The 26,321-nt window shown below is 48.7% G+C and overlaps 9 protein-coding genes across 9 annotated transcripts; 3 read left to right on the top strand and 6 right to left on the bottom strand.

The window, feature by feature from the left end:
- Nucleotides 1–19: 19 nt before the first annotated feature.
- EDB91DRAFT_1343793 (uncharacterized protein) lies at nucleotides 20–3,008 on the bottom strand. Its single transcript, XM_041325792.1, has 14 exons — nucleotides 2,825–3,008; nucleotides 1,977–2,047; nucleotides 1,767–1,924; nucleotides 1,691–1,704; nucleotides 1,484–1,634; nucleotides 1,171–1,430; nucleotides 1,083–1,123; nucleotides 1,007–1,025; nucleotides 929–956; nucleotides 845–869; nucleotides 762–797; nucleotides 685–709; nucleotides 557–626; nucleotides 20–505 (listed from the first exon to the last, which is right to left on the bottom strand). Exons 1-14 carry the CDS (start codon nucleotides 2,974–2,976, stop codon nucleotides 377–379), a joined length of 1,179 nt encoding a protein of 392 aa, XP_041182009.1. The 5' UTR covers nucleotides 2,977–3,008; the 3' UTR covers nucleotides 20–376.
- Nucleotides 3,009–3,265: 257 nt separating this feature from the next.
- On the bottom strand, nucleotides 3,266–3,713 carry EDB91DRAFT_1045325 (uncharacterized protein; the record flags this gene model as incomplete). The annotated part of the gene is made up of 2 exons (XM_041313180.1): nucleotides 3,266–3,607; nucleotides 3,657–3,713. The coding sequence occupies 2 exons, from the start codon at nucleotides 3,711–3,713 to the stop codon at nucleotides 3,266–3,268; spliced, it is 399 nt and encodes a 132-aa protein (XP_041182008.1).
- A 2,498-nt stretch (nucleotides 3,714–6,211) lies between these two features.
- EDB91DRAFT_1045368 (kinase-like domain-containing protein) lies at nucleotides 6,212–8,709 on the bottom strand (the record flags this gene model as incomplete). Its single annotated transcript, XM_041313187.1, has 11 exons — nucleotides 6,212–6,924; nucleotides 6,987–7,102; nucleotides 7,165–7,277; nucleotides 7,335–7,424; nucleotides 7,491–7,535; nucleotides 7,590–7,639; nucleotides 7,690–7,755; nucleotides 7,806–8,093; nucleotides 8,144–8,249; nucleotides 8,302–8,390; nucleotides 8,454–8,709. 11 exons carry the CDS (start codon nucleotides 8,707–8,709, stop codon nucleotides 6,212–6,214), a joined length of 1,932 nt encoding a protein of 643 aa, XP_041182007.1.
- A 696-nt stretch (nucleotides 8,710–9,405) lies between these two features.
- EDB91DRAFT_1019738 (uncharacterized protein) lies at nucleotides 9,406–9,792 on the bottom strand (the record flags this gene model as incomplete). Its single annotated transcript, XM_041312544.1, has 1 exon — nucleotides 9,406–9,792. A coding segment is annotated over one exon (387 nt), but the record flags the coding sequence as incomplete, so codon positions are not given.
- A 4,187-nt stretch (nucleotides 9,793–13,979) lies between these two features.
- Nucleotides 13,980–16,639, bottom strand: EDB91DRAFT_598921 (uncharacterized protein). The gene is made up of 14 exons (XM_041327825.1): nucleotides 16,199–16,639; nucleotides 16,046–16,144; nucleotides 15,883–15,986; nucleotides 15,760–15,828; nucleotides 15,651–15,701; nucleotides 15,594–15,600; nucleotides 15,454–15,547; nucleotides 15,321–15,396; nucleotides 15,140–15,264; nucleotides 15,031–15,093; nucleotides 14,716–14,981; nucleotides 14,360–14,664; nucleotides 14,214–14,306; nucleotides 13,980–14,161 (listed from the first exon to the last, which is right to left on the bottom strand). Exons 1-14 carry the CDS (start codon nucleotides 16,528–16,530, stop codon nucleotides 14,079–14,081), a joined length of 1,767 nt encoding a protein of 588 aa, XP_041182005.1. The 5' UTR covers nucleotides 16,531–16,639; the 3' UTR covers nucleotides 13,980–14,078.
- A 387-nt stretch (nucleotides 16,640–17,026) lies between these two features.
- Nucleotides 17,027–18,048, bottom strand: EDB91DRAFT_1045593 (40S ribosomal protein S0; the record flags this gene model as incomplete). Its single annotated transcript, XM_041313201.1, has 3 exons — nucleotides 17,027–17,139; nucleotides 17,193–17,831; nucleotides 17,913–18,048. The coding sequence occupies 3 exons, from the start codon at nucleotides 18,046–18,048 to the stop codon at nucleotides 17,027–17,029; spliced, it is 888 nt and encodes a 295-aa protein (XP_041182004.1).
- A 1,142-nt stretch (nucleotides 18,049–19,190) lies between these two features.
- On the top strand, nucleotides 19,191–20,899 carry EDB91DRAFT_1216506 (methyltransferase domain-containing protein). The gene is made up of 6 exons (XM_041320833.1): nucleotides 19,191–19,557; nucleotides 19,617–19,648; nucleotides 19,710–19,841; nucleotides 19,894–19,982; nucleotides 20,040–20,450; nucleotides 20,501–20,899. The coding sequence occupies exons 1-6, from the start codon at nucleotides 19,328–19,330 to the stop codon at nucleotides 20,546–20,548; spliced, it is 942 nt and encodes a 313-aa protein (XP_041182003.1). The 5' UTR covers nucleotides 19,191–19,327; the 3' UTR covers nucleotides 20,549–20,899.
- EDB91DRAFT_1104572 (Glyoxalase/Bleomycin resistance protein/Dihydroxybiphenyl dioxygenase) lies at nucleotides 20,877–22,051 on the top strand. The gene is given in 6 exon segments (XM_041317394.1): nucleotides 20,877–21,178; nucleotides 21,233–21,292; nucleotides 21,428–21,518; nucleotides 21,591–21,656; nucleotides 21,676–21,814; nucleotides 21,865–22,051. The coding sequence occupies 6 exon segments, from the start codon at nucleotides 21,053–21,055 to the stop codon at nucleotides 21,902–21,904; spliced, it is 522 nt and encodes a 173-aa protein (XP_041182002.1). The 5' UTR covers nucleotides 20,877–21,052; the 3' UTR covers nucleotides 21,905–22,051.
- Nucleotides 22,052–22,827: 776 nt separating this feature from the next.
- EDB91DRAFT_1243562 (glycoside hydrolase family 2 protein) lies at nucleotides 22,828–26,309 on the top strand (the record flags this gene model as incomplete). The annotated part of the gene is made up of 13 exons (XM_041322312.1): nucleotides 22,828–23,029; nucleotides 23,082–23,218; nucleotides 23,277–23,483; nucleotides 23,531–23,593; nucleotides 23,643–24,359; nucleotides 24,415–24,717; nucleotides 24,772–24,833; nucleotides 24,871–24,932; nucleotides 24,985–25,042; nucleotides 25,095–25,112; nucleotides 25,163–25,889; nucleotides 25,947–26,160; nucleotides 26,215–26,309. 13 exons carry the CDS (start codon nucleotides 22,828–22,830, stop codon nucleotides 26,307–26,309), a joined length of 2,865 nt encoding a protein of 954 aa, XP_041182001.1.
- Nucleotides 26,310–26,321: the final 12 nt, after the last annotated feature.

Below are 26,321 nucleotides of genomic sequence, written 5' to 3'. Positions count from 1 at the left end.
ATACTAGCACCCGCGTCGCGTCCGCTTAACATAGTCTCATCATTTCATTTGCAGCGAAGGTGTTTTCATTGTTCAAGCTTGGCTTGCATCGTTCTTCTGGGCCTAGCGCACTTACTTCGCAGTCTCCTTTGTGTCCGGTGGCACAGGCAGGCACATGACCCGTCCATGTTCCAGGAACCACTTTTCTGTAGCGCCTGTGCGGGCACTAATGATACTATAAAACGAACTTCTGCGGAGGCTAGGGTATGTAGAGAACAATAATTTAGTTGTGTGTTCTACCGACTTAATATATAATTGATGCCTAGCTAAAGTGTCAACCTATACATGTGAAGAGCAAATCATCTCGTCGTACGTTCCCATGAATTTCGTCATCTATTTAACGCATGCTCACACTCCAGGTTTGGAGATCTGCCTTTGCTCCGGGTTGATCGAGCATTCTACTTCTTGCAACATTCCCATGTTCCAGTGACTCTGTTTGTGGTTCGGTGTTGAAAATAATCGTCGTCTGAAACTGAATTATAATCTACACACGGTTGTTGAAATGCCTGGTGCTCACCATCCCAAAGCTGTTATTCTGAGCACCGCCTCTTGTAGTCCTGTCGCGAAGGAGCAGGCGACGATTCAACCTGTAGGTCATTGATAAGTTCGTTGTCGCGTTTATCATCTGGCCATTTGGAAACTAACGAGGCTAAGAAGGAGTTCCCTACGACTGCACGAGATGTGGGTCAATATATTTGACGCGCAGTATTTCATATCATTACCATTAGGCCACAAAAACCATACTCCAATCCACATGACTGTGGTATTTCAGCTGTGATAGAATGTGGGGTACCAACACGCTCACAGTCTTCCCCTTGCTGAATTATAAACTTGAAGCTAGTTAGAGAGCGCTCTATTTTGGGGAAGATACAGGCGGTGAAGTTCTTACCCATATTGCCAATGTAACGGCCATCGAACTAATGGATCATGATGGAAACACCTTGTGAGCAGTAAAAGAGCCAAATACCTGGTGAGCAGACCAGTTTCTGTGTAGAGATGACATTACAAAGGGCATAACACAATGAAGACGCTTCCTATCTTACCGATTGTCCAATAGATCAACCGGTCGATCATCGTCATCGTCCTATGACAGATGTAAGGAATAGTGAGCAATATGATGGATAGCCATACGCTTCGATGTCAGGGTCTCTTCTCTTCCTCAAAACCCAGGCGGTGCTAGCGGTGGTGATCAAGTCACAGACGGCACGTGAGACGAAAGAGAGCTCAATCTCCAGTTTTTGATTGGCTCCAAAAGCATCGAGGTTCGTCATATTAACCGCCGATGCTGTGACAACGAATGTGGAGATTTGTGCAACCACGGAGATCGTTTCGCAAAGAATGGGCAAGAAAGCATTTCTAGTCAACTTCCAAAGTCGAAATACGTAAAATGTCTGGTATTACACGTAAGCGCCACATCATGAATACGCATATCGAAATCACGTACCTGCACAATAAACACTGTGGAACCGGCCAACGGAACGGCCACGCCTGCCGCTAGAGGAAGCACACTGAGTTGAGTTGGGTCACCATAAGTGCTGACAGTCATTGTCCACAATGTTGATATTACGCAGACAAAGTGGCCCAACTGAATCAAGCTGCATAGTCTGTGTCGGTATTTGAAGGAATCAAGTCAAACATTCATGAAGCTTACATGACTGCAGCTACCTAACCGTACGTATGAAGCAATCAGTCAAATCATCAACGAATTATGCGCATGACAGACTTACAGTTGCTTTCAGGGCGAGATGATCGCTCGTGAATCTTGTAAAATACAGGTAGGACTGACAGGCAAAGCAACCGAATAATGCAGCAGTCAAAAGCCCACAAACTTGAACCGGTCCAATGACCGGCCTTGCGTTGAAACCATCCATAAAATCGGCCCACACTAAGTTATGCAAAGTTATAGAAAACAGGTCTGATCGACGTGTCTGACTTACGAAAGCGTTGAGTTGATGATGCGAGGGGCCGGACGAATGTACGGAAAGGTTGAGGGTTGCGTCCACCGTGGCTGCGAAAAGTACAGAGATTGAGTTTCTCTCTGGCTGATACTTGAGCTGATGTGTGAATACTAAAGACTCACTGCGTGCCAGTTATGATATCATAGACGGTTCCTGATGCGCAGTGATTATGTGAGAGACTATGCGACGACTTGGTCAAGACTTGCAATGGTGACTTTTAACATACAAAAATAGCGCCGGCGCCTCTCAATAGCTGATTGTCATGAACAATGGGCATACACAGCCGAGGCAATTAACTCGAATTAGCTCAGGAGGGTTTCCTGATCTGAGTCTATACTCGGAGTGTCATTAGCTCGTTAGTGCCGCATGGTCCGTTTTCAGGGTTCTTCGCACGATGATAGCACACTACCACTTGTGGTAAGTAAATGATTCACAAATCAGTCGAAACCGCTCGACCTGGATTTGCAATATATATGCAGAGACTTGTAATTCGTGTGGCGTTAGCATGATTATTGTTACAGACTCTTGATGCACATACTTACCATCATCGAAATACGATCCACCCGTGGCAAGCATTTGTACTGTTCTTCGCTTAACGAATACATTTTGCACAGCGCCAGGTAACCCGATCAGCGAGATCGTGGAGGTGTAGCTCACGCTCATTCCCGGATGATCGTTTCGAGGGTGGAAGCCCAAGGGAGAAGTCCGATCTTTGAAAATACTGTGCAGCCTGTTGTATGTATTAACCTGTCCTAGCCTGTGTTAGGACGGGACCCTCGAAACGTCCCCTGGTATAGAGTGGCAGCACCCATCTCGGTATTACGAACCATTGACCCGTCGAATGCGCGACCATGAGATGAATGAGAATGTTCCCGCCGGCCTTGATGCGAAGGTGAGAGTAAGACGGACTTAGTTCGAAACAATTAAAAACCTGGGTATCAGGGTTTTTGAGGATGACGGAGATCACAGCAGGTGCCATAATGATTAGAAGGCGTAATGGACCTCAAGTGGTGGGGCTGAAAGTATATTTACTATCTGTGCGCAGTTTTGAACTGTTGGTTGGACAAATTTAGACGCATCAGCCCTTGTGGCTTGCACTGATGTAAGTCGCATAATATTGTAACCGGATTCCAACATCTGTCAAATAGACCAAGTATTTCATCTGAAAGGTGATCAAAATGCGAAGGAAATCATGCAGTGGACCGCTGAATAACGTAGACAGCTAGAAAGATGTGATGTCAATTAATGCCACGGAGGGCAGTGAAGTACTAACCCGACGCAGTCTCGTCTTGAGCCTGCCACCATTCTATATCGCAGCTACCGTTTAATTCGTCCTCCGAGCATCCCAACTCAAAGACAAGGACGTCATCCATCGCACAAGAAAGTTTCCTGTGCCAGTCCAGGCCGTCTTTCCCTGGCACAATGTTACTAAGTTTTGCGACCCGTGGCGGTCGGACGTTATACGACAAAATTGAAGTATCAACTGGTACAGTGGCGTTGAGGCGGTACAAGGCAAGTGTAGTTGGGCGGTCCATGGGCGGCAGGGTGACATGCAATTCACAAATTTCCATGCCCCAATCAATCGCCCTGAATTGAAATATTGTTGAAACCTTCTATACCATCAGTCTATAGAATATAAGAAAACTGAGGAAAACCGACAGTTTGTGTAACGTGTACTTTGCGGTCATCAGGTGTGATTGTGCCAGCACGTGTCATGCGCGTGGCAAGATAGTCATCGAAAACATGATTTGGCGTAGAATGATCCACCAAACTAACAGAGATGGGGAAGTTTATAAACTCTCTCGGAATAGGAGGCGACGGCCGTGCGATCTCGTCGAACCGCATATATTGAGAAGGTCGACGGAGAAGGTGGATGTTCTTTCGAGTGATAAGATTGTCTGAAGACACTGAGGAACCTTGGAGAAAGGCAGGGGCAGAGACCAGCAACAGGTTTATGAACGTGCATAAGATTACAACGACAAGAGGCCAATGGAGCACAGTTCGCGAAGTACGCAGGTTGGCTTTAGGGTCGTCATCACTCTCAGAGTCAATGACTTCGTTTTGTGTTGGACTCAAAGGTTTGTACCCGGTGCTCGAGGAGAAGATCATAATGTGGAGAATGGCTTAACCTCATGATGCGGCAAAGGGCAATTTAGGCTGAACTACGATGACCATGCGTGAGACTTCAGCACCGAATTCTTACGTACGTGGTACTCTGTAGTACTTATCTCTAGCTGAGCAGCAAGGTTGTTTCAACTTGATCTGAAGCTCAACGCTTCGTTGAATTTGCTGCGAGTGGAGTCTTACACTAAGCTGGAGCTGGAGCGCCACCATCATCAAGGCGTCGTATTAAAAACATGAAACCGAACTTGAGTGGCTGTGCATCTTCATAATCATTGCAGCTTAGATCACAGCTACCATCAAGGTCAAATTCATCAGAAGACATTCATCGTAGGGAACTCATGGTGAGGCGGAAAAATAGCTCGTATTAACGTTCTATTTTTACTATCCACGGGCAGCTTTGAACGCATCAGCCCACGCAGCCATGCAACCATGCGGCAATACATTCCTCCGAGGGCAATGATGGCCCATCTGATGGAATGACTGGCTAGAAACGATTCGACTTCATCGCGATACGCGAAAACCGCTCTAGCACAGCAGAGAATATTCCTCAAGGTTAACCCACCGGCAGTACTAATCACACTTATCAGCACTGGCAGGATTTCTGGACAACTCTGATAATAAAGAACCTGTAGTAGTACGTGGGTTCAGAGGCAAACAGTATTCGACATTTCTCGAGGGGGACTAGTTGGATGGGTGTTCCCAACCCTTGATATGTATTTTTATCACTTGACTCGATCGATTTGCACCCAGTAGAACAACTGAAGTCACGGCATGTAGGCCCTACCCTATCCCTTGGTATGTTATTCGGATATTTATCACTCATTTTTCATCTCAATTGACCAGCGTACTATAAGAAATCTCTGTTTGAAAGGTCTCTGATTATATATGTCAGCAATCAGAGACCCTGCAAACAGAGATTACTTAAAGTCGCTTCCCTTTCGCATCTGGGGCTCACTGTAAATTGTCATACCCCACGGTGATGGCTGCCCCGATGCTATATAAGACTCGAGTTCCTTCAGCATCTTCTGGGTCCAAATTCTTCCTAGTCGCTGATGGGGGCCGTCGCAAGGGAGCCTTCTTCATACCTGTCCCAAACTTTGTTCTGCAAATGGCCCATCAGCATCATGATCGCTAAGTATATGTTCGAGGTCTATATTCGGGATTCATCCTTTACCCACCTCTTGACCCGATCGCCAGGTTTTTATTTGATTGACTTGTCAGTATTTTTGGATAGTGACACGATAAGCTTATACGTCCATATGAGATATCGCGGTATCATTTTGACTTGACCCAGGGAAGCAGGAACCTTCCTGGGACACCTACCCGTGATCAAGTATCTCATCTCCGTCGAGGTCTCAGCACGTTTCTTGATGTCACGCTTGGATCCTTTTTTCGTCCTCACCATCCTCAGCAATGACATTGATCATGTCATCGTCATCGTCATCGTCATCCTCGCAGTCAATATCTGAGTAATGCACATCATGCTTTTTACGGATGCGCCTGGCCTACCTTGCTCTCGGTTCAGACCGTTGTATTGACCCGGAAGTGGCCCTCTGCCCATCATTTTTCGCTTTTGCACGTCTCAGATTCTTGTCGTCCCATGTTTGAGGACCACAGAGTTCAAACTATGGCCATACGACACAGAAAATGTGATCAACAGATGGTGTATAACATTGCGGAGGCTAGTGTAGATCATTAATCATGCTCCTACATGTACACGGATATACGGAAGCACAAGTCAGTTGAAGTCACATTCATATGACCACGTCACGCATTTATGAAACGTCCTGACCCCAGTGATACATATCCTCTATCACGGCGCGCTTTACATTGAATATACTTCATAGCGGTACACTTGCCGTATGTCGACGTTGAAACACCCAAGGTAAGAGTACGGAACAAAAAGTAGACAAGTTTTCAATAGCGTACTCATAGCAAATGAAAGGATATCGATAGAATATAGCAGTAAATTAACGAATGTGAGTTGTTGAGATTACATAGCAGGGATGGCGAGGGGATAAGGGATAAGCAATACAAATGAGGCGAGAACAAACCAATAGGCCAAACATAAGATATTACACACATTCACCTTACCCCCGACGTGCCCCCTTTTTGGGGGACACACGAGCAGATTTTCTCACTGGCGCATGGGACGCAGCGCTGGCGGCATCCTCATCCTCATCATCATCGTCCTCCAGGTGTTCCTCCTCTACGACCATCCCCACTGCCGCGTCCTGCAACCGTGCCAGCGGCGACGCAGCACCTCCCCGGCCACGCCCCTTCGCAGCCCTCGTTCGTGTGTTTGGGGGGCCAGAGGCCTCCGACACCCTCTTTGGCTTTTTCGGATTCCCATTCTCAACGCCCGCATCCGGCGGGGGACTGTGTGGCTCCAACTTGCGCTTCCCGTTACGCGCGCTAATCTCGATCTCCTGTGCGTGCTGCAGCATCTGCCAGTTCGGCTCAGATAGTGCCTGTTCGTTCTCAGCAGCTTGCGCGAGCACTTGCGCACGTCGCTGGAGGGGCGCACGGGCTGATTGTTGGCGTAGTTGGAGTTTGTCGAGGCCCTCGGTTACTGCGGGTTCGCCTGAGTCATCGGCCATCATCGCATCGTCGGATTCTTGGCGGAGTAAGGAGACACAAGAATTAGCGTCCTGGAGTGATGCGACGGAGGAGTCGGCAATGCTGCGAGGCTGATGGTGGGAGAGTGTTGGAGCGTTGGCAAGCCATGCGTGAGTGCAGGCTGTACTGAGAGACATACGGTCCCGAGGGTCATGCTCAAGCAACCTCTCTATAAAGGACCTCGCTATTCGACCGTCACCCATAAATCAGCGTGTGCAATACCTTGGTTAGAGAAGAAAAACATACCCAGCTGAGATATCCCTATATTATCTAAAATGCTCCATTGGATCGTGCGTTCTGCGATTCTGACCTTGAGATCGCGCTGGTTCTCGTCCTCGATGAAGGGGCTTGAGATTGTGAACCTGTAAAAAACACCTCCAGTTCAGCAAAAACCGGGCATCGCAAATGCTGGTCTCAGGCTAACATGCAAAATACGATCACTCCAACACTCCAACTGTCAACAAGGTGATCATAGCCTTCATGGTTCTGTTGGGTCACAACCTCGGGGGCGAGATAGGCGGGAGTACCGCACATAGTCTGCAGTACAATAAGTATCAGTGACATATTAAGGAGCCAAAAACGGTGATTACTGACTCTAAGGAATGTGACGCTATCGACAACCTTGGCCAAACCAAAGTCAGCAACTTTGACGGTGGGGGGATTTTCTGTGGTTAGCAGTACGTTCTAAATAACCAACATTCATAATAAACATCCATAATGGAATCAACAGCTTGAAAGAAAAGGAGTCACCTCTGGCTTTAGGTCACGGTGCGCGATTCCTTTGCTATGAATGTACTTTGAACAGGCGATATGTCAGAGGGTTCATGGTTTCACATGGGACCGACTTACTGCAAGCGCATCGCAAACTTGCGCGATTATGTGGATAGCCAGCGGCTCCTCTGAAAATAACACTCAGAATCACCAAGCATGGACAAACCGAAAAGCATACGAAGGCCGCCAACTCTCAAAATGTAATCAAGCAAATCTCCCCCATCGACAAATTCAAGAACAAGGTCTACGTAATGAATTAGCTCGGGTTCGCAAGGTTTTACCAGATATACGCACTGATACTATTGTCTTCGAAAAAGGCTTCCTTCATTTGGCAGATATTTCGATGGTGCAGCCGCTCTAAGATGCTGATCTCTCGCGCAAACGCCGTTTCATTGTTATTTGCTGTGGCACGCTTGACCTTATGGTCTTGGATGATCTTGATAGCATACCACTGGCCTGTGGAGCGCGATACAGCCTTCATGACTGTCGCAAACGAACCTTTACCGATCTCATGGCTGATGTCATATTGAGCGTGAAGGCCACCCTGCGGGGGACCGGCAGCAGTATGTCGGTAAATGAATCCTGAAGACCCGTCGATTGAGTGAACGTCAATGCGAATGTAGATAACTAACGGTAATCTTCAATGTCCCCGGGCTGGGGATGGGGAGAGCCGAAAGCAATCTCATTGCCTTCTTTGAGGACCGCAGTTTTGTCCTTTCCAATCTTGGCACCGTTGATCTGCAAGTTTCACCATCAATGGTGATCATTAGACTACTTCATTTACGCGTACCCAAGTACCATTGCTCGAGATGTCGAGAACAGTCACTGCAGAATTCTTATCTTCCTTTCCGTCCCAGGTGATTCGGCAGTGCTTGTTACCTACACCGCGACGCGTCAATATATAACCTCGAGCGCGCTAGGAGCGCCACGAAGTACACTCACTAACTCTCCCTCCAGGGAGAATGATATCGTTGTCAGGAGCCCTTCCTACTGAATTTGCTGGCTGAACTTTCCAAAAATCGATGCGACGAAGCACATTGCTGCAAGGTTGAAGGAAACCCCACAAATGGCTGTTGGTGTCTGCAGAATTCGGTTGAGAGGAGTGCTGGGTGGATTGCGTGGCTTGTTGCGTCTCCTCGATCATAGAATCATCGATAGGCATGAACTCGGTCGGGATCTCTGCGGGAGGTTGTATCATGGTGTTTAGGGAGCTGATTGTTCCTTGAATTACGTGCTGAGTGAGGGGTGAATGAGAAAGTAGGTTGGAAAAGCGAGTTTATATAGGTTTGAATTCCTGTGCAGTTAGTAGCTTTGACGAGTCGCTTAAGCCGTCGTCCACCTACAGCAACAAAGGGCTACAAGCAAAAAACCAACAAAGTCCTGCGAAAGAGAATGAAAACCAAGGAAACTTGCGTAAGCGGACGCGCTTTGATGATGCTTGGGTCGTTCTCGATGCTGGAAGGAGAAGGAGAAGAGACAATGCCAAATGATTCTACGGAAACAGCTTTTTCTGCGCAAAGATTAAGTCCAAGCACAAGAAATTGTGCAACCCCCTCGGTAGTTTTCAGTCACTCGGGCTGCAATAATTGAACCCCAGTTTGCGACGCGACAAGAGCAGAACACGTGCACAGATGCCACTAGTACTTAAGCGGTGGTTGAATTCAAGCCCAACTGGAAAGTCTCCTCGGTCTGGACTTGGCCTAGGCAGACAATTGAATTGAAAAACTTCAAAAAGCTACGGCGTAAATTAGTGGTGCTAAGGCTACAAAAAATGCGACAAAAAAAACGCGATCGACGGAAGGTTTGAGCCAAATAGATCAACGAGGGTCCAGGTCAAACGCTGAAAATCGAAAGCGTCGCGCAAAGATAATTACTCCCTCAATTCTCGAGCGCGTTAAATCGCATCCTCCGAATCCCACCTCGTAAGCTTGTGAAGCGGCTTATAATAATACTGCTTGTACTTCTTCGTCTCGTTCCTCTTCTGCTTGGGCATAAGCTCCTCCAGTAGCTCCGCACGCTCACGATCTTCGTCCCTCTCAGAGACATAGAACCACCTCGCCTGCTTTGCCCCGTTCGTCCCGCTACTATGAACTTTTTCGAACATCCCACATCGTGCGCGCCCCGCTTCAAGCACGGCTGGAATGAGAATCAGCCACTCTTTTTTGTTGTGTTTCGTTTTGAGGTGGGGGTGCGTTTGGATAATGGCAGTATGAAGAGCGGGTGGGTCCATAGACGAAGCGCGTGACGTGGCGAGAGCCTCCACAAGCATGCCCGTGAGCTCAACTTGCTCTGGGTCAAGGGGTGCTGGTGTGGTGGAGATAGATTCTGATTTCGTTGTGGGAGGCTCGGAGCCAGTGTCTGATTGTGTCTCATCAGAGATGCGAGTAAGTTGTGTGCGTAGATCCTCTTCAGAAGCCCGCGATGTGAGACGTGAGCAAGACCGCGACCGTGACTTGCCAGCTGTACTTTTCTCCTTCGCAGTCAAGGGACGTTTCCGCTGGCGTTGTTTACGAGTGGGCCGTAGGTCCGTATCACGGTCCACATCCTCTGAGAGTCGAGGCTTCTTCTGTGCAGGCGCAACAGATGAGACGGAGTCTTCCCGCTTCAGGCCTGGTTTTAACTTTGGCTCAGGGTGGGGCTTTGCTGACTCTTTCGTCGCACCGGCGTCCTTGTCTGGAGACTTGGGACGCGACATGCTGCTCCTCCGTGCGATCTGCGGCTGCGGCTGTGGCACACTACTCCCCTGCACGAACTCCCCCTCACTAAAACTCGGACGTGGCTTCTTCACCGTCTTCACAGGAGACGGTGGGGTGGAGGTGGCACCAACAACCAAGTTCGTGCCCGCTGATGTCGAACTGCGAATCTGTGTGGATTGCAAAGTAGCGTCGTCGCCTTCGCCACCCTGTAACTCGACAATCATATTATTATGAACGCCGACCACCCCACTGGACGTCGGACCTTTGGCAAGCTTGCCTACATGCCCCATTTCTTCTTCAGTCAAGTGAGGCGGAGGAGTGATCGCGGATGGAATATTAGTGTATGCACTAAGTCCTAGTAACGTGTTTGGAGGCGAGTGCGAACGCGATCGCGAAGACTCGATCTGAGCGGTGGTAGTTGGGGTAATAGTGTTAATGGGGGCAGGCACAGTGAGCGAAAGTTTAAGAGGCTGATGGGTTGCCTCGTTTGTACAGGAAGATGGGCACGCGGTCGACGCTGCGTTCGACGCATGGTCCGAAGCTAACGGGCCCTCGGAATTGGAAGTAGGAGCGTCACGTGGTGTAACGTTAGCTGAATGGATGTTCTGCTGCTTGGAGTCGAACTGCACATAGCCGGCGAAAACATGTTCAATAGTAAGGGAACAGATTGGGAGACCGAAATTAAGGAACACACGCACGCCATCTGAATTGCAATCTTCGTCGAGAAGCATATCATCATCGGTTAATGCACAATCGTCTGCTGCCAGCGACATCGGGGAAGTAGGTGGAGATGACGGAGGAAGGGGAGAATGACTACGATAGTCCTCGATATCATTGTTGTCGCTGGCTGCAAGAAATGGAGACCTGGAAGGATCTCCGCTGGTGGATTGTCTGCGGACAAAATCACGGAATTCCAGCAAAGGGGATTTCACATCCCGAGTGGTGCTTTTCACAGGGGTTGAGTGTCCTCTGTGAGGGCGTATCGGACTGGACGTAAAAGGCTTGGCAGTGTACGTCCGAGGAATGATCGGACTGCTCTGCCAGCGGCCACGTTCAGAAGACGTAGCGAAGTATGTCTGGCGTAGATGAATATCCATGCTTTCGATGTCGCACCCATCATCTTCAGGTATATCACGTGACGGGCTAAGCCAATCGAGCGAGTCACGGCTACGATAAGGCTCATCATCCTCACTGTCCGGATATTTTCCGTACTTGTCGGGCACAGGGGACACCCGCCGGTGGAACACATGCTTGTAAGTGCTGCCCCGACGGTATAAAGGCGTCGGTGAACCTGACGCATCATCGAAATCCGGATGAGATCCATATGAAGAATTTTTAAATTTTGAACGCGATTGTAAATATCGGGTCGCGATATGAGTTGGAGGAGAAGAGGATATTGGCGTCGAAAGTGGAGAGGATGATGGTAAGGGAGAGGTGACGGGTGACGGAGAATCCAGATCGTCGTCGTCCAGATCGAATAACGATGGTGCATTGATGGAGGCTGAAGAACTTTTCCTCCGGAGCTTTGCTGGGAGGTTTGGAGGAGGAGAGACCGACCACATATATGAGCTCGAGGACATGGCGGTAAACAGTCAAGAGTATATGAGTCACGTGGGGACGCGTTCGTAAATGGTCAACGCGTTTTGTGGCGGAGCTTAAAATGACGCATCACGCGTGCTGCCGTCACGCGTTCAAGTGTAAAAAAGGTACATGCGGTGCGCTACAGTTCAGGCGGCCTTGCTCAGTACTTCAGATGCTTATCTTCAATCCCATAGCACGTAGTCGTCTGTTCATTTGTCTATGTGCTCCCATGGCAGATAATCGAGATTGTCACGGCGGTCAGTGGTCTCAATGTTATTTCAAGTTGATATGATTGTTATCGTAAGTTCCTCCATCGTTCTTACCACCGGCATGGTTAATACGCGGGTCCTCACAGGGGCAAAACCCTAAGTTACTTAAAAGGATGTGGTCCCACAAGCTAGCTATTGAGTGCATTCGAGTGACCGCTGCTTGACGTCACCCCCCTTGCCTTCAGACTGGCGTTCATCACGCTACGTAGCGGTCGCCTTCGTCCTTCTGAAAGACGAATGCCACTCTCAAACTCATCACTCCTTCATCTCTAGTGCTTCAGATATATCCGGATTCCGAAGTAATTGAAGTATCGCCGCGTCTTCAAGATGGGTCCCAATCATGTGATCATTGCTATTCTCCCCAAGGAAGACAACGCACTGAGCGTCCGGAGCACTCCAGCCCTTTTTACAGCTCTGTCTCAGCACTACCCCCCGTAGAGAAAACAGGAAGTCGGACGGAAATACGTCGGATATATGTGTCGGGCTGAATCTGACGTACACTGCATCGCTTGGAGGGTGAGTAGTTGCCTCTGCTAGTGTAAGTTTGCTACGATGTTCGCAGTGAGAACTAAGCGAGTTCGAAGGAGAAGAATGTAGATCGCGAGAGCGTGAATAGAGTAGAGTCCACGGAGACGACGATCAGTAAGTACGTATAAGGGCCTCGACCTTTTGGAATTCTGACTTGTATGACAACCGCAAAGGCTACAATCGCCCATAGAATACCACGCAAGCCTTACCGCACTTTTCCGAAGCGTGGCCAGCTTTCGGCTGAAGCTTTGCCAATGATGTAGCACTTCGAACTGCAACCTATCATCCACCATAATTATGAGACGTGTCACGGTGTGTAAGAGAGCACGGTGCTCCGGCTTTCTATATTCATACCAGTACTGAGTACTCATCTGGCAGAAGTTCTTCCCGCCCACGACTCCGCCTGCTCATCCTGTCACAGACAATGAATTCCTCAGCCCTTGCTTTGCCAGATAGTTTCGTCCGATTCTGCAGTGATCAACCAGCTTCCACGTTTTAAGATTGACAATGACTTGACGCTCTTCGTCTCTAAGATTCCGGTTTGTCATTCAAATAGCTTCCATATTTTACGAATGATCTAATTCTCATGGTAGAACATGTCGTGGACGCCAATTGATGTTGCAGCAGCCATCTTGGTGGGCATCATGCTAAACGACCTGACGCTGATACGACTAATCTTTTGGTGCGGCACATTAATAGTCCCAAAGAACTCGCCAGCTCGGATTTTCTGAAATGGATGCTTGAGGCATCAGAGGACTCGATAGCGCTTGTATCCAATGAGCAATGGCTCGACGTTGGTCGTGAAGGCGAGACATCTGCTACCATTCTTCGAACAGTGGCTTGGCAGTGCAGTTCAATGCAGATATCGTGTACTCAGCCTACAACATACAAAGCTTTTGTCTGGAAGCTTTTCTCGAGCACAGATAACCCCAGAACTCTTTAGACAGTATGTGGGTTTCATTCGCAGATCGAGCAGTTCATTTAGCAGTGCACAAACAATACCGGTCCGGACATCCACAAATTCCCCAAACGTATACGAAGTACGATGTTGAAGCCAAGTCCCCTTCATTTATAACGTAGTGGTTGCACAGCCCGCTACCATCTACACGGTATGTCTCTATGTACATGAACACAATCGATTCGGATCCTTGCACACACATATATACAACCACGTAGCTTTCCGCAAGAGACGGAAGGCGCCGCTCAACAGGGGCTCGTACCCGGGGAGAAAATGGGGGCTCAAGTGGAACCGGGTGAATTGTGAAGTGTGAAATTGTAAAGTATGGAGTGGGCATGAAGGCAATAGGGAAGGGATTTCTCTAATGACTCACCAAGTGTAAGAGGAGATGCTGCTTCGAGCGTCGTCAGGGCATAGAGGCACGATAATCCTTACACCTGCAAACTGCTCATTGCTGGGCTGTACGATCATGGTGACGTGTAGACATCGCATGGCAAACTTCCAGTGATATATTGACGCGCGACTTGTGGCTAACCTAAGGAAGGGATGATTCGTCTACGTTGAGAATTAAAGTGGTGAAGTATCGAATAATCTCAACGAAGTTATCGACGGAGATCGCTGGAGAACAATCAGCCTTTCAATTGCTGAGAAACCGGTCCGAAATGCGTACCTTCGTTTACTGTGTGTGCGCCAGATTCACGGGCTCTCTCTATGTGACCATACCGGAAAATATGGTCAGTCAACTTCCAGTAGAACCGTGTGTCTGTAGTGGAATGATTACTAATAAAAGGGTGTCATGCGTCCTCTGAAGCTTACCTGTGTTGCCGGACGCGATGCCTGGACTCACGATGATTGCGTCTGAAACAGAGATATTTCTATGGGAGTTGTAGGTTGCCTTGATAGTTCCAGATAAAAGCTGGAACGGCGCAGCGTCTTCACCCGAGGGAGTGACTGGGGCTGGGTCCAAGCCTTCATTAAACGCATGGGAGAGGGTCAAGGTGCCATATGAAGGCGCTTCGGGATCGGAAACATGGGTGCCAAAGGCCGTGAAAGATAGATTGAAGTCGCTTGCCAGAGATTCCAACAATTTGATGTCGCGCACTTTTGTGGCAGCGCGAGAACTACAACAACGGGTGTATTAGCGAAGGTGCTGCAAATGCACTAAAACTGACCTTTCCGTAGAAATCCGATGGTTCACAATGGCCCACGCCTGTTCTGGAAGAGCGTTTACCTTCACTCCACCTTCCACGATATCGATAGCCTGAGTGGTACCAGCGGTACTCATGAAAGCGCGATTCTTAAAGAGTTCCTGCTCAGCTGCACGGAGTGCTCCGTCACAGTGCTCTGCACGCAACATGTATTCCTTTAGCGAGGAACTGACGCCCGGTGCATGTTGAGCTATGCATTGAGCGTTCCTGTAAGTTGGCGATCCTCTTGCCTGCAGGAAAGTCTCGATGCTGTGTCACAGTCAGTCTCTTATGGCTCACCAGGTGGACCTCGAAGGGATGTTTCTCATACTGAACAAGGAGCTCTGCAAGTATACCAATGCTCTTAAAAATTAGGAACGATGGGTGAAATGAGTACGAAAAAGCTCACAGTATGAAGTGGAGGGAGGCTTGAATGACCACCGGGAGATGTAACTTTGATTTGTACATTCAATGAACCTTTCTCGCCAATTCCAGGTACTGCGGTGACACGACCATATAACTCTTTGTACTCGGCTGTCAACCAGAGTCACATTATTATTCATTATATTAATTAGCAATGAACAACTCACAGCCTTCGTCAACAAGCATGGTAAAGCTATTCTCTCCAAATCTCTCCAGCATTTCGGTAGCCAGGGAAGACGCACCCTTTAACCAGCCTTCAGTATCAACGCAGCTATGCAGAATTTGGTTTTAACAACTTACCCGCAATCCACCTACTTCCTCATCAAAACCAGATGCGATGACGACCGTGCGAGTCGGCTTGAAACCGCTCTCTAGTAAGGATTCAATCGCAGACCTACGCAATCAGTTTTAGTCTTCTTAAACATCACATAGGCACAAACATGATCCCTAGACGCAATGGGTGAGTTCAGGGATAGAACTAAATGTTAGGGCACTACCAATTAAACCACTCTTATCATCGCACGACCCCCGACCCCAAATTTTCTCCCCTGCAATGGTACCAGTCAAAAACATGCCAATCATCATAGAACGAACTACTGCACAGACCATCGAAGTACCCGGAGAATGGGGGATGCTGCCATTCGTCGATCGTCGTTTCTAGCACAGGAACCACGTCTAGCAGTATATCATCAATATACAGATATGCCCATGAAGCACAAACGATCTCACCTTGGTGAGCAGCAAGGAGGAGTGGCTTCAAAGCACTGTCTGAGCCGTTCCACACGTACAACAGTCCGTATGTATTGACTGTCGTAAGTTCCAAGTTTGAGTGACTGGATTCAATGTATCGTGAACCGGACAATTGGGCAATGAAATGCGCAAAAGTACTTACAGTAAAGGGAATGATTCTTTCAGATAACCGTGGAACGGGAGGAACTTCTCCCAAACGGGTTCTGATACATCTTGGGCCATGTTGTCGAACGTTTCGGTGCTGCACGAGGGACATATTTAACGACACCAACATATCTTGGGCAAAACAACACACGGGATTCGTACAGCTCCCCCAAGCCAATCTACAGCTCTCGCTTTGAACTCCTCAGTGCTGTATGTGTGTCCAAGACTCTCCCAGACCCCCCCATTCTTCTCGGGCACAAGTGCATCTGCCTGAGGACACAATTCTGAACCATCCTCGAGTTTGCTGACGGGAATATCACCAAAAGGTCGCTTGACGAAGTACGTTGAAGCAGAGATTGCGAATACAGCAAGTGCGATCTTGAATGCGATGACCTTGGCCTTGCAAAGCTTCGTAGTGAATGTGCGGGCGTGAACGCCTGGAAGCTCGTCGACTTTCTTCTTCGCTAAGTCAGCTTGCGACATTATGCGACAGAAAGACCAGTGTTAACTGGCAACTACTGATGGGGCTGTTATCTGTAATATCTGGTGCCTTCTTCCAACTTCGTTTGCGGCTTCCGACTGTCACATGAGACTAAGACACGAGGTAAGATAGGGTGAGATTCTTATCCCATGACACCAAACTCACCGAACTAGCTAGGCCACGGCGTTTTCGGGGATCCATCATGATCAATAGTATATATACACCTGATGCACAACACCAAACTCACCGGATGACCTGTTTGGATGTACTGTAGTCGACACCAATATGACACAGGCTGTCTAAATTGCCCACTATATAAGGGGGCTGGACTCGAAGCGAATTGCTTAAAATATAGAAAAGACATACACCGGCGGGCGAGCACTTATGCGAGGGAGGTCATGATGTCATATTTTGCATGTCAAAATTTGCAGACAAGGTAAAAGGAGAAGAGGCAAAGCATGAACATCGAGACATAACCACTTATATCGCGTACGATGTCTAATCCCACCCGCTAGTAGGGGCTTCCGCTCCCCATCCACCACCTGGAGCGGCAGGCTCCGCTGACCAATCGGTAGTACCAGGTCCAGCATCTGCTGCCCAGTCGAGAGCACCTGAAACAAATGAGTAAGTATAGGTAGCATCCTGACGCGACACCTGTACTCACCACCGTCTTGAGCAACAAGAGCAGGGTTGATCGAGCCTGGCTGAGGAGCGGAACCAACGTCCCACTCCGACTGACCACCCTGGACCTCTGGCTCGGCAGCGGCAAGCTTGGCCTGTGCTTCCTCCTGTTGTTGCCTCTCCACTTCTTCAGGGTCGCGGTAGAAGAACATGTCAACCATGACATCCCAGCCGCCAGGGGTGCGAGGGATTGTTCCACGGAGCCTCAACACCTCTCGTGCCAGCAACCACCAAATCAAACCAATCGAATGACGAGTCTTATTGTTCGTGGGGATGGCAACGTCAACGAACTTGAGAGGTGCATCCGTATCGCAAAGAGCAATGACGGGGATGTTAACATACGAAGCCTCGCGAATCGCCTGATGGTCAACGCGAGGATCGGTGACGACAATAAGACGGGGCTCTTTGAAAGAGCGGGTGATGTAGTTCGTGAAGGAACCAGGGGTGAAACGGCCGGCAATGGCTTGTGCGCCAGTGTTGGCAGCAAATTTGAGGACTGCACGGTGTCCGTAGGGGCGAGCAGAGATGACACAGACGTCGTTGGGGTTCTCAACAGCAGCAATCACACGTGCAGCAAAGACAAGCTTTTCCCAAGTTTTGCCAATGTTGAGGATGTGGATGCCTGTGCGCACAAGAATTCAAGGAAATGCAAATGAATTGTGCACATTAGAGAAGTGAGCGAAATTTTGAGAAGCGGACTAACCGTCAACGCGGCGCTTCCAGACGTAAGGCTCCATCTGCTTATCGCAGTTTTTCGTGCCGATGTGACATTGCGCTGCCAGGAGAAGCTGAATCTCCTCGTCAGTTGCGCTTAGGACGGAGGGAAGTTTTGACGACATGATGGGCCTAGACATAACAGTAGATATCAGTGTAACGCTCGTCGCCTGCGGGATGATTTCCTGTAGCCCATCTATTCCACCAGCATAACATATCCATCCGTCTTCTGCACCGTCAATCCATCCGATCCTCCAATGAAAACTGCGCAAATTGGGACGATATGATGTTCAGACATACCGTGAGCGTAGTTTTGTGCTGTACGTCGACTTGCTACGACGTTTGGCTGGGGGTTTCGATTCCTTTGAGCTCGCTATGCTCCCTCGATAGCGTTTGGAGGTAGTGTGCCTACAGTCCACTCGGTAACTACCGCACCCTTCTCACGCCCGGTGATTGGGCAGGAACCTCGGCACCTCTTCCACTGTTTTTCCCCTTCAGCTACTTTTATGTTTCTTCATTGCTTGGGGCCCAGGTCTAGTCCTACAATGGTTAACTCAGACTCAAAATGGTGTGTTTACGAGGATGTCGACCAACACTGTACCTTCAAGTTGATCTTACATATTCTTACTGGACCGACATGCGCTATGTATGGTCCGGTTTCATTCAGTGCGATGTAGCCCGTGTAAGCCTAGTCAGGGATACAATGGGTTTGCACAGGCCCTGTCCAGTGTTCACGTCAGGAGTCACGAGCCAGGCTCAATACTCAGGACCCATCATTCCTGTCATGCCGCGAGAAAAACCTTACATGACACTGGCATATGCATGTATCGAAGTGAGCTTCACGATGATTACCTCCGCTGCTTTCACTAACTATCCACTTCTTACAGACTTAAAATGAGATAAAGTCTTATCTTTAGAAGGTCAGTACTGAACAGACGACGGTCCGACGGTCAGCTTGAAGTATGGATTCAATAGCGCCTGGAAATGCATCGGTTCTGGTCAAGTTCTGGTTAACCGCTTTCTCACTTTGTGACGTGGAAGGAAAAAAAAGGTGACAAGCATTGAAGTAATTATAAAAGCACATTACACTTGCCACTGCAACTCAGAGTCCACAAATAGTTCAATGGTGTGTTTGGGGGTAGTCCAGTCGTATATTGTAAGTCAACCAGGTTTCTAACTAGCCAGCCTCTAAGGGATAGATCAGTATGATCAGCCGCAAGGCTTACACGATAATGACAGTGTGGGTCTTTGTATTAGGCAGCCAATACGCGAGTTCATTAGGTTAAGTAACGCTTGGCAACGACACCACCCGGAAGCAAACCGGAAGTATATAATAACTAGTTGTGCCACGCTGTTCGGTAATATACCTCTTGCACGTCACTCTTTCAGTTTGGTTTCAACACCATGGCCCTCTACGTACGCCATCCCCGGTTCACGGTCGCCCTCCTCGTGTTAGTTTTCATTTCGTTGGTTATGTATGCGAGCGATTCTTCTCTTCGCTCAGTGGCCTTGTACAAGCCCCGGGGCGCGCTTGCAGAGACCCTTGCGTTGGAGGAGATGTATTATAACGAAATGCTACCGCGACGACAGGAACTTATCAAAAAATGGGGACCGACACCAGAGAGAGTCGAGTCGTGAGTTTACAATTATCTCATGCGACCCTGATCGCGATGCTCAATGGATCTTCCCTCAGGTTTCCCTTGCATAGCGAATATTACACGCTTTGTAAGTAATTTTGCCCATTGGAACATGCGGCGGTGGAGCTAGGGCTCATGGGTGTTTTCAGGGGACTTCTTTCTCCCGTCGTTTAGATGTCCCCATCGCGTCGAGCGTGTAGGGATTATGGGTGATGGAGGTAAATGGGTTTGTGGACTAGAACGCATAGCTCCCAAAAGGAGATGCAGGATCTATTCTTTCGGTACGATGACTTAGCGCTCATCTCCGTACAATGATCGCTCATAGCCGATCAGGGGTTAACGGCGAGTCGTCTTTTGAGGCGGATCTCATGAAAGCAGCCCCTGGTTGTCAGGTTTATGGCTATGATTTCAGTGTCAGCTCCGTAGGTTTTTCTTGCTCAGCGGTAGTCACCCTGAATTGACAAACGCGACTCCTGCAGTTTGGTCCTGAGATCGAAGAAGACACGATTCTGAAGTCACGCTCGCACTTTTTCCCATACGCACTTGGACATGAAGACAAACACACCGTAGCCGACGATCCAAAAACGTTCACCCTTCGTACTCTTATGGAGCGGAATGGACATGATTTCATCGATATCCTTAAAGTCGATATCGAAGGCAATGAATTTGACTCTCTGTCAGCTTTCATCGACTCTTTCCACGGTGAACCGCTCCCATTCGGCCAACTCCAGCTTGAAATCCACGTGTACCAAAATACTGCCTGGGACAACTTCCCGAAGTTCCTCGGATGGTGGGAAAAGTTAGAAGCTGCTGGCTTGAGACCGTTCTTCTCTGAACCAAATCTCGTCTACATGAATATTGTCAGAGGTACTCGCCCAGATCTGGTAGAGGTAAATGTTGCTGCATTGATATCGACGTATCAGCACTAACGTTATTTCAGTACTCCTTCATTAATATTCGCGGTGATCATGAGCTTGTGTCCAACTGACCTGCATCATGATCTTCGCAATCCCCTTAAAAGCCTGTCGCCCGGACAGATTTATGTATCATGATTGGACTCGTTGGCATCATTCCTTTCTACTGTACTTGAACGTTTATTATTATGAGCGGTATCAACGTCGATCCTTACTCCGTTTGTCGCTCACCCCTGTAACTGGGAGAAATGCATTTTTACATAGGCTGACCAGCTGCATGACAGGTGCACACATAGTTCTCTACTTAGCTTTAAAATCCCAAGACCGCTCGTTTGTATGTTTGATGCATGTATCAAATGTATTAGCTAACTTATAGGTCGTCATTATACCCATGGGTTCAGTCGCTGATACCCCTAAGTATACCCGTACCCACGATGGTCGACAAGTTTGGTGACGGAATGCCCGCCTCAAGGCCTCATGAATCTCGCGGAACGAGAAGGACTGCAATCGATTTAAAATAGGCCTACTCTCCCTCGTGACTTAGTCAGACGATCCCCTTTCTCGCATGATTACCTGTTATGAGGAGTCTGAACCGCTTTGTTCTGAACGCTTTCACAACCAGACGGGCTCCCACTCTTCACCGCACTTTCCACTCCGCAACTCCAGTCACAATGCCTCGCACCGCTGCGACAGAGAGCTTCAAGGTGAGGAAACATAAGTAGCATTAGTAGAATGCAGACTAACTCGAGATACCGTAGTTTAACCACACCATGATCCGCATCAAGGATCCGAAGGTGTCCTTACCGTTCTACATGGATGTAAGCTATCCTTACGTGCGAGTGCGAGCGGATCGACTAAGTACTACTTCTCCAGACCCTCGGCATGGACCTGGTTTCTGGTAAGCGGGATTTCAAATCCTCATGGAACGGAACGAACGAACATATGCAATAGAGCAGAACATGGGTGACTTCACCCTCTACTTCCTGGCCTATGACCACGGCGATGGGATCGCCTCTCTCCCGGCCGAGCAGAAGGCTAAGGCTCGTTTCAACCGCTGAGGGTAACATCGTCTCCTATCAGGCATCATCTCCTGATAGGCTCACGTGCATTTGCTAGGCATCCTTGAGCTCACGCACAACCATGGCACAGAATCCGACGCAAGCTTCCAAGGCTACGCTAGTGGTAACGCTGACCCTGGCAGGGGTTTTGGCCATATCGCTATTACCTGTGAACAATATCGAGGAGGCATGTGCGCGCTTTGAAAGCCTCGGCGTTCCCTTCAAAAAGCGTCTCACTGATGGTAAGATGAGGAACATCGCCTTCATCCTGGATCCCGATGGGTATGTTTTGCTACGTCTTTCTCATCCTGTCGCTAATCATGATACCTTAGCTACTGGGTGGAGATCGTTCCTCAGGCCTTGAGCCTGTGAGTTTGGAGGGGAACGTTGTAGAGCAAATGGAAGGCTGATGTTGATAAAACATTGTATCAAAGTTAGCGCTCGTATTGAACGTACGTGTCTAACAACTTTCGAACGATGCTATGAAGTCACATTGCATCGACGGCTGAGGAAACATCCTGAGGTGAATTACTGCGCGGTTCTGCTTGGCCGTGTTCGCTCGGCGAATCAAGTATGTATGTAGTTTCAAACCTGAGAGGTGAGTCATGTCCACTACGCCTCTGGCAGTACTTGCTCGTCGCCATATCCGAGGTGGGTCGATAGCATATGGATGCGTCTTCAAAGCCGCATTTCCTACCTCTTGAACGTCAGCGGCAATTGGCGGCCAAGACTCGCCTGTGGACTCCCATGAATTGCGATTGATGCATGCACTGTATCGTAGCGCAGTGATCGTTCACTAACACACCCTTGCGCGTGCGATCACTGCGATGTGACCAAGATACAATTCGCTGGCACAACTTTAAGCTTCAGCTAGTCTCCGCTAGCCAGAGGACTGCGTCCGCCAGACCTTGATAACGCCACTTTCTCAGGCTGAAGGCTGAAGCCGAGAATGACTGTTCAGCTACACCCGTGGCACAATCATCTCTAGCTTTGCCCTATGTCTCCTGGACCGTAGTCAGACCTTGATGAAAGAAGACAGTCGATCCTTCCGAATGAAGGAAGTTCAAGGCTTCGGAGTCAGCCTGAGATACAGAAAACAGTCGAGGCAGTGGCTGTGTTATCGATTCTGTCATGAGGTGCCACCACGATCCCTGCTAGAATTCATGGTTAGACTAATTAACCGAGCATTACCAATTGACCGTCACGGTGTCAGCGTCGTCTGCTTATTGACGTGTAATAGCGCTTCTAAGTATAAAAGCCATACATAATTTTGATGCTTCCTAACTGCGTGCACGATGGTGCGCCTTGCTCTTTGGATGCTTCTGGCGTCGTACATAGCGCCTCTGGCTACTGCGCAGGTCTTTGACCTCTCTGAGTTACAGTGGACGCTAAAGAACCAGAATGGTTCTATAGTCGTACCCGGCTCCTTACCCTCACAAGCTCACCTTGATCTTTTCGAGGCTGGTATCATCAATGAACCATTGCTTGGTATCAATGGTACGTTGTGCAACCTGCAAGTCATCCAGTCCCTCATTCATATTCGTCGCAGAGTTCACGGAAAGATGGGTCATAAACGATAACTGGACGTATACCGCGGACTTGACTCCCTTCACCAAAAATTACAAGAGTGACACGTCCGACAAGATGCTCCTTGTTTTCTATGGAATCGACACTATTGCTAACATTGTCTGTGGTGATGTTCTCCTCTAAATTTATCCATGTGTTGACACAGCCGATCGTCTAGACGTTTGCCGGCCACCCCGTGGCTTGGGTCAACAATCAGTTCCGACGTTACACTTATGATGTCTCAGACTACTTGATTTCTCCTGCTGGAGAGGATAAAAACTTGACGATTGCGCTTGAAAGCGCATGGTATTACGGACAGAACGTGACAATGCGACCAGATGCTGAATACTTCCCGAACATTCCAAATGTCGCCACGTCGGATAATGTATGTGCATAGTTTGTCGTTGAAGGCGCTTCTGACGTTTGCTTCAGTTTGAATATCCTAATGTCCGTATGTGGATCCGCAAGATCGACGACGACTTCGGCTGGGATTGGGTATGTTTCTTTATTTTTCTCAATCTATGGAGTTTCTAATTCTTAACAGGGACCAGCTTTCGTTCCCTGCGGCGTCTACAAACCGGCCTACCTTGTGACGCTCTCTGAGTCTGAGCCTCGAGATATAGCTTCTGGGGTCACGACATATCCTGCAACAAGCAGTTCCGTCCTTCTGGACGAAACTTCTCTCGATATCTACAAGTACGGCCAAAATCCATCTGTTGCTCCAGATCAATCCGCAGACTGGATTCTTAACGTTACGTTTGGCATCCGCTCAATCAAATCGTTCGAAAAGCCAACCGTCACTCTATCCATCCCGGAACTCTACCTCACATCAGAGGCGCTGGATCTTGGACCTATTCCTGCCAATACTGATGAGAATACATACCTGAGTGTCTCCTGGTCCATTCCAGACAGCGCTCCCGAAAGGTGGTATCCGATTGATCTTGGTGCCCCCAAGCTCTACAACCTAACTATCACTTTGGACCCCTCTCCGGGTCAGGGCGACGGAGCAAGTACTGAATCAATCACTCAGACTATCACCACAGGATTCCGTACTATTCAACTGTTGCAAACCCCCTACTCCGCGGAGGAGATTGCATCGCGAGGTATTACACCTGGTGACCAATGGCATTTCGCTATCAATGGAAAGGCGTTCTACAGCAAAGGAACGAACATAATCCCATTCGATCCCTTCTACTCACGCATCAAACCTGAGGCAGTTCGTTGGGTCCTGGACAGTGCTATCAAGAGTGGTCAAAACATGGTATTGTGATTCTTATATTCATAGGAAGACTAGTCTAAGATGGTTTGTTTCCTAGCTTCGTGTTTGGGGTGGAGGCATTTATCAGCCATCCGATGCTGCTACCGACGGAGGACTGTATGACTTCTATAGTCTTTGCGATGAGCTCGGTATACTTGCGTGGTCGGAGCTCATCTTCTCTGACTCGCTATACCCCATTAACGACTTCCTGCTGGAGTCTATCGAGCCTGAAGTGCGTCAGAACGTTCGTAGGATTAACAAGCACCCTAGCAATGTACAATGGGCTGGTGGCAACGAAATCGAGGGTATCGTGATGAGCGCCAATACCTCCCTTGCTAACGGCACGCATTACCTGGATGAGGTCGGTATTCTACTTTTCGAAAGCAATATTGGCTGACTGATTTTCGTTCTGCAGTTCGTTTACTTGTTCCAGGATTACTTGCATGATATTGTGCTTTCAGAGACGAACTCTGTTCCGTACACCTGACTGTTCGACAACTCATGGTGTACTAAGCCTCGATCCCTATGTCATTCGTTTTGCAAATGGTACCCCAGGATATATTTATGGGAATACTGGTATGTCTTTGGTTAATCGTGATCGGAGGACTTTCCAATACCTTCTTCACAGAGCGATACAACTACAATGCCTCGCTGGCTTTTGACCTGACAACGTATCCTGTTGGTCGGTAAGTCCAAGCACAGGCCCTTTTATACCGTCGTACTGAAGAGAGACTACAGCTTTGTCAATGAGTTTGGGTACGCAGCTGTCATTGATGTTGAAAGGAACTATACTAATATTGTTACAGTTTCCACTCCATGCCATCGTTCTACAGCTGGGAGGAGGTCCTCGAAAATCCCGAAGACTACGCATTCAACTCCACTGTCGTCATGTCGCGTGACCACCACCCTCCTGCTGGCAATCTCGCGTGGCCGAACCCCAATGCGCCTCAGGGCCAGTACCAAATGTCCAGCGCTGTCGAGCTCTGGCTTCCCACTCCTGGAACTTCAGACTCAAACCAGACCTTTGCTCAATGGTGCTGGAGTACTCAGCTTTTCCAGTCCATGAATATGGTTGCACAGATCGCATGGTACAGGCGTGGTGCGGGTTTAGGCGAGAACAACCTTGGAAGCTTAGTTTGGCAACTGAACGACATCTGGCAAGGTGTCAGCTGGTCGGCCATCGAATACTCCGGAAGATGGAAAGTCCTTCAGTACGGCATGGCGACTGTCTACTCCCCTGTCATCATCGATCCCTTCTGGTTCCCAGGGAACGAGTCACTTACCATCTTGGCTACGTCTGACCGCTGGGAGACGGTGGACGGTACTGCGCAATTGACATGGTATGATTGGAATGGGAATGCAATCAACTCGATGACCACGCCATTCTCCATTCCGACTCTGAACAACTCAATTATTTATGAGGGAATTGGCCTTGACACCATACTGCCCTCTGGTTATAACGCGAATGACGTCTGGCTCCTGATGAACGTGACTGCTACCACCGACAACAAACTTGTAACCAGCGAGTCCTATGTATGTCATCTCTGTTTCCCGTACGACACAAGTGCTGACATGTATTTTGCGCATCAGTTCACTCCGGTGTCGCTTGCTTACTCCAACCTCGTCGATCCAAAGATCGCGGTGACCGCCAGTGACAACTATACGTTCACGTTATCTGCAAAGGGCGGCGTAGGTGCTTGGACATGGCTCGATCACCCTTCAGGGACGGTCGGGTACTTCGTTGATACTACGACTGGACTTCCTTCAAACGGTTACTACCTCATTCCTGGTATAGATCGCACTGGTAAGCCTGATCTCGCCACATTGTTGTCACATAGCTGATTGTAGTCCACCACAGTTCAATTCATACTCAGCACGAAACTCTCGACGGTCCAAAGTTCTGACCCTTCTGATTTCGTAGTGAGATCGCTGTGGAATAATACCCATATCTAAGGCCCTGTTGTC

The sequence above is a fragment of the Suillus paluster genome (genome assembly GCF_016628075.1).
Source record: "Suillus paluster strain FC165 chromosome Unknown EDB91scaffold_5, whole genome shotgun sequence".
Taxonomy (NCBI): Eukaryota; Fungi; Basidiomycota; class Agaricomycetes; order Boletales; family Suillaceae; genus Suillus; species Suillus paluster.
Note: the sequence above shows the minus strand (reverse complement) of the source record. Positions and strands in the feature narration are given on the sequence as shown.

Bases quoted from the DNA above. Each gene is read 5' to 3' on its own strand.
- EDB91DRAFT_1343793 (XM_041325792.1), bottom strand. From the start codon at position 2,976: ATGGCACCTGCTGTGATCTCCGTCATCCTCAAAAACCCTGATACCCAG. The intron at 2,048-2,824 runs GTTCGTAATACC...TACTTTTCGCAG, and splicing joins GCGCATTCGACGGGTCAATG to CCACGGTGGACGCAACCCTC. The intron at 1,431-1,483 runs GTACGTGATTTC...GTGTAATACCAG, and splicing joins CCACAGTGTTTATTGTGCAG to ACATTTTACGTATTTCGACT.
- EDB91DRAFT_598921 (XM_041327825.1), bottom strand. From the start codon at position 16,530: ATGTCGCAAGCTGACTTAGCGAAGAAGAAAGTCGACGAGCTTCCAGGC. The intron at 15,094-15,139 runs GTGAGCTTTTTC...CTAATTTTTAAG, and splicing joins GCCTCCCTCCACTTCATACT to AGCATTGGTATACTTGCAGA. The intron at 14,162-14,213 runs GTACGCATTTCG...ATTGTTCTCCAG, and splicing joins CGCACACACAGTAAACGAAG to CGATCTCCGTCGATAACTTC.
- EDB91DRAFT_1216506 (XM_041320833.1), top strand. From the start codon at position 19,328: ATGGCCCTCTACGTACGCCATCCCCGGTTCACGGTCGCCCTCCTCGTG. The intron at 19,558-19,616 runs GTGAGTTTACAA...ATCTTCCCTCAG, and splicing joins ACACCAGAGAGAGTCGAGTC to GTTTCCCTTGCATAGCGAAT. The intron at 19,842-19,893 runs GTACGATGACTT...ATAGCCGATCAG, and splicing joins ATGCAGGATCTATTCTTTCG to GGGTTAACGGCGAGTCGTCT.
- EDB91DRAFT_1104572 (XM_041317394.1), top strand. From the start codon at position 21,053: ATGAGGAGTCTGAACCGCTTTGTTCTGAACGCTTTCACAACCAGACGG. The intron at 21,519-21,590 runs GTTTCAACCGCT...TGCATTTGCTAG, and splicing joins CGAGCAGAAGGCTAAGGCTC to GCATCCTTGAGCTCACGCAC. The intron at 21,815-21,864 runs GTATGTTTTGCT...ATGATACCTTAG, and splicing joins TTCATCCTGGATCCCGATGG to CTACTGGGTGGAGATCGTTC.